This window comes from Drosophila willistoni (assembly GCF_018902025.1).
Source record: "Drosophila willistoni isolate 14030-0811.24 chromosome XR unlocalized genomic scaffold, UCI_dwil_1.1 Seg144, whole genome shotgun sequence".
Classification (NCBI taxonomy): domain Eukaryota; kingdom Metazoa; phylum Arthropoda; class Insecta; order Diptera; family Drosophilidae; genus Drosophila; species Drosophila willistoni.
Genome location: NW_025814057.1, coordinates 9724658 through 9735961, shown reverse-complemented (window position 1 = coordinate 9735961; position 11304 = coordinate 9724658). Strand labels below are relative to the sequence as shown.

At 39.7% G+C, this 11304-nt stretch overlaps 1 protein-coding gene across 1 annotated transcript; it reads right to left on the bottom strand.

Moving 5' to 3' along the window:
• Positions 1-5660: 5660 nt before the first annotated feature.
• LOC6639570 lies at positions 5661-8178 on the bottom strand. The gene is made up of 3 exons (XM_002061710.4): positions 7753-8178; positions 6480-7208; positions 5661-6399 (listed from the first exon to the last, which is right to left on the bottom strand). The coding sequence occupies exons 1-3, from the start codon at positions 7913-7915 to the stop codon at positions 5891-5893; spliced, it is 1401 nt and encodes a 466-aa protein (XP_002061746.1). The 5' UTR covers positions 7916-8178; the 3' UTR covers positions 5661-5890.
• Between the last annotated feature and the right edge of the window lie 3126 nt (positions 8179-11304).

Sequence of the window (11304 nt, the reverse complement as noted above, 5' to 3'; positions counted from 1 at the left end):
AGGGGCACATTTGCATTGAAATTGTGTAGTTGAGAAAAATGAGATGGGCTACTTAACAACCCATATAACAAGGCTGTTTACCCAAAAGCAAAAATTTTGTGGAAATAATTCATTGTGAAATAGATTTCAAAGTGTTTTTTTTTTTCTTTTTCCTTCTCATCTTCTTTATGTTCATTTTCCTTCTCTATTTTCTTGAAGGACATGCGAGCATTATCATAATCATCTTAGTTGGAAATTATGTAAATGACTTTATTCAGTTTTAAGTTGCCATTATACATGTATATATATATATATATGTGTAGGTATATAATACAATAGGCGACTCCGTTCAAAACGGGAAGTAGCATGGGAAAAAGGACAGTTGACATTGTAAATCTAAAGAGAAATCGTACTATAAACCTTCAAAAGATTATACTTTTGTGTGATTATGTAGAGAGGGACATCAACTCAGCCATCAACTTGTTGTTAAGTACTTAAATACATATACATACATATATGGAAACGCCTTGAAAATTGATATTCTTAGGGATTGAGACCTTTGCTTAATTAAACTTTTAACCTTAATATCGGTTGAGTTTTCTCTAGGGGCAAATAGTTTGATTTTAATGTGAAAATTGAGAAGAAATTCTCCGAAAGCTTTTCCGATATTTTTTCAATCTTAATTTAGAAAATTTACAGACTTTATCAAAAGAACATTCCAATGTTCCTCCAAATAAATATATAGTTAAGTCTAATGAAAGTCCTTCAAATTGCCATTTCGATTTAAAATGTTAAATTTAATATACATATGTTTCAATATTGGTTACTGTTTAAAAATCACAAATTAAATATGCATGAAATTGTGTGTGTTTTTTTTTTTTTTTTACTTTACTTTAAGCATTATTGATGAATCCTTAATGGGATCACGACTGAAATAGTGTGGGGGAGAAAAAGTTATTGGCTCTGGAAATTAATTTCATATCCAATATAACAAATTCTTGCAACACAAAAATTTGCGCACAATTCGCATTTGATTTATTTTTTTTCCTGTGCCGCATTGATTGATGACAACTCAACTCAAATCAGGAGCAAAGAAGCAAGCAAAAAATAAAAAAATAAAAATGGGAAATGGAAAATAAAAAATCCTCGACATGCAAATATTCCATCAACTTTTATTTGGCGCCCAACAAATCTGCAAAATTGAATCATTTCACAGTGACAGGCAGCAGCAGCAGCAGCAGCAGAATATGAAATCAGAAGAGAAACGCTACCGGAACGGAAACGCGGCCAAATTGAATTGTGTCATTTCAAACCATCTACCTACCGCTCCTCCATCTCATCCTGCTGCTCCTCCACCTCCTCCACCTATCTACCACATACTCCCCTCTAATAGCACAAACCCTTGCCGACTTCGACTTCTTGAGGTGAAAATGCAATTATTTATTACAGAAAAATAAAAAACGGGAAAACGAAACAGGAAAAGCAAAATGTAGGAGGACAAGAAAACACAAAAAATCCTAGAATGGTAGTTGAATTTTGTATCTCTCTGCACACACACACACACAAACACACACACACATACACTTAAGCACTATATATCTGGTTGGATGGAAGCCCCGCAATGCAAATGTAACCCATACGAATATGTAGGTACAACGGACGAGTACAAATCCATCCGTGTGCATGACGGCAATCAAAACATCACGCACAGGCAAAGCCAAAGGCACAGGGCAGCAGCTCCTAGCCAGCTAGCTAGAGCTGGCTGGATCAACGCACGTAACAATTTCGCTGAGGACCTGACACGGACACGTATGTAGAATTAGTTTACGAATTGCTCTAGGATACGTGGGCCCCAAAAACATTTTACAGCAAATATTTTTGTACTCAAGCTGGGGCATTTTGTATTGGACAAGTTGTCTAAAAAAGGAGAACTTTCACAATAGAAAGGAATGTCAGCTTACAGTGGTTTAAAAGCCACTTAAAAGTATAGTCTCCATTCAAAAAGAACTTATAAAACATAAGGAAAAACTATCAAAGAATTTCGACCTAATTTCCCTAACGGTTTTCTTAAGTCATTATCTATGAACTAATTTCATTTATCTTTGATTCGACATCAAGAGAAACGTCAGGAAAATCATTCCTTGGGGGTTTTTTTTTGTAAGTGAAAGGGTTCCAAGGGCTGAGAAAAACTGATAGATTTTTATATGAGTTCCATTATCAAAAGTCTCTTGAAATTTTTAACCACTGTAACGTGGCATAGAATCCATAGACAAGAGTCAAACACAGAAAGAAAACAAAAAATAGAATATCCAGCTTGTCTAACAGCTGGGGAAATTGGCTTGGGCTTGGTCTTGGTCTAGGGCTTGGGCTTGGGCTCGGGTTTTTTGGGTTATTTTTTTTTTTTTTAAGCTGAAAATGGGTGGTGAACAATTTTGAGCAAATGTAATGTCGACGCTTCGCAACCTGAGGCGGAATAAAAAAAATAAGGAACAAAAACCAATTTTTTTTTTCCTCTTCCTTTTTTTTTGGCAGCTCTATTAAGCGATGCCGCCGCCCGGAACCCAGGACTTGCACTACCTTTTCACTCGAACTTTTACAAGAAAAGTTCGCAATGTGTGTCTATGGTTGTGTGTGCGTGTGTGTGTGTGTGTGTGTAGAAGGCGGGATGTTGTGTGGATTTTTGTTGTTGGTTTTCTGTTTTCGTATATATTTTCTTTTTTTTCTTGAGTTGAAATGAATATGCATGGGCGTGGGGCCGGAAAAACTCTTAGCAAAAGTAAATTTAAAAGTTTTTATGCGCTACTGTCGGAGTATGTCCGCTTTTCCGTCCAATCCGTCCGTATGTCGGTCCGTCCGTCTGTCCGTTTAGAAGATATGAGTAGAGCGCGCACTTTTAGACAAGTTTTCTAGATTTTCCTTGGGTTTTCTTCTCTTTTCTCGTTTTGTTGTTTTGCAACTGCAAAGAGAGAAAGATGCGTTCATTCTACCTCCTAGCTCAATAGTATAAAATGTGCGATAATTCACATAAGCATTCTTATCACATGTGTGTTCGTGTGACTGTGTGTATGTGTGTGTGTGTGTGTGTGGGCGTGGAAAATGATTTAACGCAGAATATATATGTATATATATATATATATATATATGTATATGTGTGTGTGTGGATATGCGTATGTACGCGTGTTTCCTGCGGAAAGCAAGCACCTCCCTAACATTTAGGCATGCAAAGTTTTCACTAGCGCACGTTTCACTTGAAAGCTATTAAGGAAAAAGAAGTGAGCGAGACGGAGAAAGCGTTATAAAATGACACACAGCGAGGAGAGTGAGAGAGACAGACAGACAGTAAAGGAAGAGAGGGGGACCACGACCAAGAGACCAAAAGAGAAATGTTAGTAGGAAATGAAAAAGCGCAACATTTTGGTTAAGTAATGGAACTCTTTTACGCGAGTTTCCTTTCACCGTTAAGCATTTACACTTTAGACCATTAGTTAAACCGATTAGTCCCGATTAGTATGGCCGTATAATATAAACGCCTTCAATTTTCAAGTCATTAGGTAATAACTTAACAATCTATTGGTTCTTGATCTAAAGAGTAATGATTTACAGAGATCATGATCAACATCAGGCTTATGTATATTGTTGGAATCTATAATGTAATGATTTATAAAGATCAGATATGGTTCTATATATAACAGATATATAATACAGTCAGCTAGGATCTAGTAGAGTAATCATACATAAACTAAATATCTGTTAAGTAATGATTTATAGAGTAATGATCTACATAGTAATGAATTACAGATATCATAATCAACATTACTTTAAAATTATATAACTTACAGCTGTTTAATACGTTAATTCAGGATCTATTAAGTTATGTTCTATAGGGTAATGATCTTTAGAGTAATGAATTTAAAAGTTATGAGTATTGATTACTATAATTAAGTAACTAAAGCATAGAACTTCACAATTTCTAAATATAAATTTGATTTTTATTGTCATTTTCTTTCTTTGTTGTAAATTGTAAGATGTTTTTTAAAAATAGTTTCATTATATGGGAATCTTTTTTTGCTTTATAAAGAAAATGAATATCGATAAAAACAATCAAATACGATTTGTTGGATTTTTTTTTTAGTTTTTTTACAGAATAAACAAATCGTAAATCGCTTCGATAGCCATTATCCATGCTGCTATTTTGGCATATCCGAATTCTAGTGCCTAGTCTTTTGCCTGCACAATCCTTGGCATCAACTTATTACTAACATTTTCGCACGTACGCATCTGAAAACCATTTAAATAACGCTCCATCATCTCGCACACACCCTACCCACACCTACCCACACACACACACACACACACCTACTGAATGAGAGCCAAGAGAAACTTTTACACGGCAGTCGAAAAAAAAAGAAGAAAGAAAACCCAAACCCCACAACCTCCAGCTTCCCCCTTTTTTTTTACGTTACTGTTCCGTAACTTTGCCCCTACCCAGCAACACACACACACACACACATACACACATCAGTGCTTTTCCTCAGGGCTGCTGTTGCCTAGTAGTTTCCATCGTCGTCGTCGTTCCGGGCTTGGGCGTTGATAAATGCCACAGAGCATAAAAAGTTTGAACAAACTACTTGAGTTTTTAGTCAAATTTTCGCCTAGAACTAAAAACGTAGCCAACTACTTTCCACTTACCTGGCGGCGTGCCACGCCTCCCCAACCACCAACACCCCAAATCGCTGGGCCCATTAGAGAAGGATAGAAGGAGAAAAAGAACCAAAGAAGGCAAAAAAAAACGCTGCTAAATGCGATGTGAATTATTTAAGGCACGTGTGTTGTGCAGAATGCGGCAAATTCGACAGTGAAATGCATTTATTATTGAAGATATGCCAACCCGGAGACGGTAGCGGAGATGTAAACGGTGATGGAGACGACACGGTTGCGGATCGTGAGCCAGAATCCTTTTGCCAACCAATTATGTGGGGGACGGCAACAATGAGAGAGAGAGAGAGAGAGAGAGAGAGAGAAAGAGCATGTGTGGGTGGTAGAATGGTCGGTTGAAGGTTGGGAGGATATTTTGATAAACGTTTTACAGTTTGTAAAAAGTTTTCGGCTCTGCTGTGTACTATGTGGCACGTGATTGGAATTACGCGCCAACTCTTACGGAACTCTAGGTATATTCCATACTAACACTAATACACACACACACACACAAAAGCAGGAAAAAATTTACACGAAAAACGAATTTGCTGGCATTGGCAGAGCCCTTCTCATAGAGAGAAGGCGACGTCGTCGTCGTCGTCGTCAACGTAATGGGTGAGTGAGTGAATGGAGGTAGAAACATGTTTGTGATTTTGGCAATCGACAAATGTGGCGCACATAGTGAAAATTAGCATAATTTAGTAGTGCACTCAAATCTGTAGAATTGTTACAAGCAAAAAAAAAAAAAAAAAAAAAAAAAAACTCAGATAAGAGGAAAAAAAATCCCAGAACCTTAGTAGAAATCGATTGGGGGTTATTTATAGACACACACACACACTCAATTTCTTAAGAATTCAGCTTGGAAACACAGCTATATCTTTATATATAGCCGATTTTTCGTCGTTTAAGTGCCTTTGGTTGCTCCCCTGATACTAATTGATATGTGAAGTGTAACCTTATCGAATTTTAATTGGAAAAATAATGGGTAGTTTAATTACTTTATATCAAGTATTTTTATTTCAAGTACAAAAACAAAAAAAAAATTGATATTAATTAGGTTTTTTTTATGACATACTTTTATGTGTTAAGTATACAGATTCTAGTGCAGATCGACGTTTTATGGTTGCATGGATGATGGGGGGACACGGTCTTGTCTCTCTCTCTCTCTCTCTCTCTTTCTTTCTCTCTCTCTTTCATCCATTGATCAGTCTTTAGTTTAATTGGCAGCCGGCTCACCATTGCCATGGACGTGTAGGATCATCTCAAAGGGATCCCATTCTAGATCAGATTCATGTTTAACACGACGTCGTGTACTGCCTCCAACATGAGAATGCTGCAGAGCTAATGATGGATGATGATGATGATGAATATCAAGATGATGGTGTGATGACAATTGATGTTGCACTAGGCCAATCGGCATATCCTGGGCATGATCGGCTAATCCCGTTAGGCCTGGCGGTGGGCGATAATGTTGCAAATGCAATGGCAATGGTTGCAATTGCTGATGTTGATGTTGCTGCTGCTCACTGACCATCTCTTGTATATGTTCGCGTGTCTGTTCGCGTTCATCCACCTTCTTGAGCAGAATGTCACGCATGAAGGACATGCGATCAAAATGCTCCCAATTGGAGCGAAAGACTTGATGGGCGGCTTGTGAATGTCGCTCCTTTTGTAATTCATCCACATAGCGTTGCTTAATGATCGACCAGCGAGTCTGCATGAGAGCTAAAAGAGTTAAAATATTGCGATTGTGCTAGATGAATTATACGGATTCTTTTTAGTTGTTTTGTTTTTGAAAAACTCACTCGCCGTCAGACCCATCTCAATGGCAACCTCCTTCCACACGGCCGATGTACGACTTTGACCCTGACCCTTTTCAGGGCGCTGTTGCCTGCCCGCCCATAAGGTTGGTCGCGCCTTGATGGCATCAATGATCCGTCCCCGCATGCTATTGTGCAATGAACTGGGCCGTCCCAACTTACGTATGGGCGTATTGGAGACCGCCGCTGCCGCTGCCACCACCATGATGGCTGCCGGAGGCACCAGACCAGTAAAGGCGGTATAACCACCGCCGCCACCCGTCGTCGTCGTCGTCGTCAGTGATTGCTGCTCAATCAGATGGGGCAGTTGCGTAGCATCGCCTCCCCCACCGCCACTTCCGCCAGTGGGCGGCTGTGGCGGCAGTTGTGGCAGCCAACTAAAACTTCCACTGGGCCGACCACGTCCCGATGATGTTCCTGTTCCTGATGATGACGCTGCTGTTCCTGCTGCTGATGATGATGAAGTTGTTGTTGTTGTCGATTGTGGTTGAGCAGTGGAATGCTGATCCTCCAATGCAGAGCCAGCTGAATCAGTTGAATTGCCTGAAGAGTTACTCTGAGCACCGACAATCTTTGATACCGTTATGTTGTACATAAAGGACATTGGCTCAAAGTGCTCCCATTTGGTATTAAAGCGCTCCTTGTGCAATATTTGGCGATGTACTAGATTATGGTAGTGATATTTCATCTGGCTCCAAATCGACTGGAGTTTGACTAAGAAACAAAACATAATCGGGAATAAACAAGCGACATAAATACAGTAAAGCGATTCTAACGAACAGGATCTATGTACTTAAAGCAGATCCTTGAGAAGGTCAAAAGTGTTCCATCTTTAAATCAATCTTGGCTTTGTTTAGAATAAGAGACGGATAACGAACGAAAAGGATGCAAAGAGAGAGAGAAAAAAATGGGATCACCTGATCCTTGTAAATGGGAAAGGTCTCCAGGGACTAACGAGAAGACCTCTAAAGGACGTTTAAAATCAGCTTTGACTTTGTTTTGAATGAGAAACGGGGAACGAATGAATGAGAGGCAGAGAGAGAGAAAGAGAGTAAGGTCAAAAGAGAGAAGCAAGCCCAAAGAATAAGAAAGCATTGTGCGAAAACCGATAACAGAGAGAGGCAGAGATTGAGAGAAAAAGAGAACGAGCGAAAGCGTCGTTCAAGTCTGAAGCTTAACGTAAACGTATGTATGTACATACATATGTAAGGCACCAACCCATCCCCCCCGACCCGCCCCGCCCCATCCCACCACTCACCTGTAGGAACATGACCGCCAAACTGTTCAGCGATCTCTGTCCACATGGGCGAAGTGACGCTACGGCACATATGAAGCTTATTATTTGAATCCCATATCTCTGGATACTTTTTGATGGCCTTTAATAGTTGAGCCCGATTCACAAATGGATCCTCTTTGGGCATGATAAGATAGACAGGTTATGTTGAAGAACAAGCCGAAGAAGAAGAAGAAGAGAAGAAGAAGATGCTAGTGGTGGTGGTGGTGCAGCGGTGGTGCAGGGCGTCGAGATGTGAATGTCTCTGGGCAGCGGCGGAGCACTCAACCAACTGCGTCCTTTGACATCAATTATCGGCGAATAACTGAAAGTAGAGTTTGCAAAAATATGCGAATTGAAAATGAAAAGGCAAAAGCGATTGGGGAAAATAGAGAAAACGATGACGACGCCGACGACGACGACGGCAACGGCAACGGCGACGTCAACGATGCCGAGAGATTGAAAAAGGCGGCGAAAGCGCACACGAGATGAGATACACAAAATGCATGCGAGAAGAGAGAACCAGACAGAATGTGCAAAACAACAGCAACAAAGCAACAGAGCCAAAGAAGAAAACACAAAAAAAAGCAGAAAAAAACAAGGCAAAAGCAACAACCAGAAAGAACAACAACAACAGTTCGGCAACAGCAGCTAACGTCGACGTCGACGTCAGTCTCTGTGTCTCTGGTGCGAACGAGGTGCAGGGCTCAGTCCGTAACCGTAATGCGGGTGGGTGCAGGGTACAGGGTGAGGGTGTTGGGGGGGTGGTGAAGTGAACGCCGACAGAGGCGACTGTGGAGCTGTGGGGCTCTACCATAAGACACACAACAAAACAGACAAAAGCAACAAGGCAAAAGAGACAGCGAGATGCAAAAAGAAAAAAGCGAAAAAAAAGCAGCAGCAGCAGAAGCAGCAACAACGACAACAATCAGAAAGAAGGCACAAGAAAGAAGGCGAAAGAAAAAAGAAAAAGTAAACGAGACGACGATGGCAGCACAAAAGAAAGGCAACGATAAACTACAGCGACGTCGACGACGACGTTGACTGCTGCCCCAAACGAACAGAGCAGAGGCAGAGCCAGAGACAGAGAGTTTCTTCTACTACACTACACTCTGTCTAAGTGTGTGTGTGTTTGTGCGTGGTGCGGTGGAGGTGGGTCGCATCGGTTGACTTGGAGCCGGTCGGCATCGGTCACGGGCAAAAAGGGGTATGGACAAGCCAAATGGGGGTGGCCCAAAGGGGGGGATGGTGAACGAGGCGGGGAGGATTGTTGTATACGCGCCGCATTAGAAGCTTTACTCTCCTCGACGCAGGCGGCGGCGACTGCGGCTGCGGCGGCGACGACGACGACGACGACGACGACGAACACGAAACAAAAGAGCAGCACCGAGTGCAGAGTAAAATGCAAGCCAGCAAACAGAGCAAAATGCACGATGACCGACGACGACAACGACAACGAAAAAAGGGTGGCCCCAAGGGTGCCACATGGGGCAGGCAGGCAGCCAGGCAGTTAGGTTGTTGGTGGGGAGTCTGAGAGGCCTGTCCAGGCCATCCAGCCACCAGCAACAACTACTACAACTACAAAAACTATCAAATCGCCTAGCGAACACGCAACCAAAGCGAAGCGAGCCAGCTAGTTCGTTGAGCATAGGAGACAAGGTGGGTGGTTTGAAAGGGGGTGGAGTGGCCTGGGGGGTGGAATGAAGGGAGAGAGGGACGGCAGCTGCTATAATGGGTTCGGCTGGTTTTGGGTGCCGGTGCCAGTGCCAGTGCCAACGTTGGTGCTGATGCCGGTTGCCCAGTGTTGCTACGTGCAATGAACCCACTATTTATACACACACACAAACACTTGCACACACACACTGTGACTGCAACTATGTAGGTATATCAACAACAACTACTACTACTGCATTGTAACGAACTTAACCCAATCTAAAACCCCAAAAACAGGCATCCACTTTTAGTAGGCGAGAAAATCGCCTAACAAAAACAAAAACCCATGAAAAATCTACATAGACATTTGCCAAAGTTAGGGTAAGTCCAGTTTTTAGTAGGGTGTTAGATGGACATTTAATGGGCAACTGGTTACCTTATTAAAATAAATTAAACCAACAATTTCTTAACAACTTAACTAAGAGCTTAATATTAGATTGGATCAAGGCATATCAAGTTTATCAAATCAAAATTGTTACATGTGTTTATAAATGTGGTTTGATCTTTTTTAAATGGAACAGGAATATATCCAAAATGCATGTTCTTCTTGGTCTTTAAAATATTCTTTAGACAGGGCTCAGGTGTCAAAGTGACTCTGTTAAGTACTTTTACTTACAATTAGTGTTGATCTTATTGGAGAGTCTCAGAGTCGGAAAAAATTTCAAAAGGTTGTATATAAAAAACTTAAAAATAAAGATTTTCTATCCATTTTAAATTCTTAATATGACAAATTAAAGTTAATATACAACTTAATTAACTATGGATTAACCACAACAAAGCTTTATATATGAACTTGGTTGCTGGTTTTAATGAAATTTGTTATTTTGTTTCTCTTGTGTTGTTGAAATACCATTGAGAACCTAAAAACGAAGTAAACAAATTTTAATAATCTAAAAAATATTCTCGGTGGGTGTCCGATTAAAATCTTAAGATTTTCGGTTAAGAAAGGTTTTCAATTTTTGTTAGATTAAGAATGTATTAGAATAGCCCCGATCACCTGAAATATTTATTAGTTCAGGGTATAAAGATATGAGAAATGTTGAAAATTATTCTAAATATTGACATTTTGTGGGTTATTTAGACACTCCAGACTATGGAGGATCAAAAATGTTCGACATAAACATTTACATAGATACATTTTTCCATTTGCTTGAACCAATTAACATATATTATAATTAAAAGAGTTTCAGAAGCTTTCGTTATCACCATATATTTGAAAAGTAGAATAAAATTAAAACAAAATTGTTCTTATTTTAGGCCTAGTTAGCTAATAATATTAATGGTTCTATAAAATTTAAAAAAAGTCGATAAAACACAAAAGAATATACATATTAGATAAGCATATTGAGTATGAGTACTTAACCTCAGGCTATACGAAAGATATTATCACTTATTAAGAGTGAGGATTTTATAAATATCCAAGAAGTCCATGCCAAGAAGTCTCAAAGTCTCAAAATAGTGTGCTTTCAATCTGTTTAACCCCTGGATGCAGTTTTAGATCATGATGAAAAGGTAAAGAGAAGAGCAAAGCACTTTAAAATTTGCCAAATAAAATGACTTAGTAAAACATATATAATTAAATTTTGCAGATATTCCCTCTAGACCACATCAGGGCTGAATATTTTATATAGACAGCTTCTATAACTCTCATCCAATTGTTGCCCTTCTTCGCTTGCATTTGCTTAATGGCCATCAAGTAAAGTCTCCTATTTTAGAATAGAGGGCAGTTTATTTTAAATCGCAAATAATAATAATAATAGAATCCTATTACACAAACAAAAAACCAATATTATTATCAACGATTCAGCTAAATTATATATACAC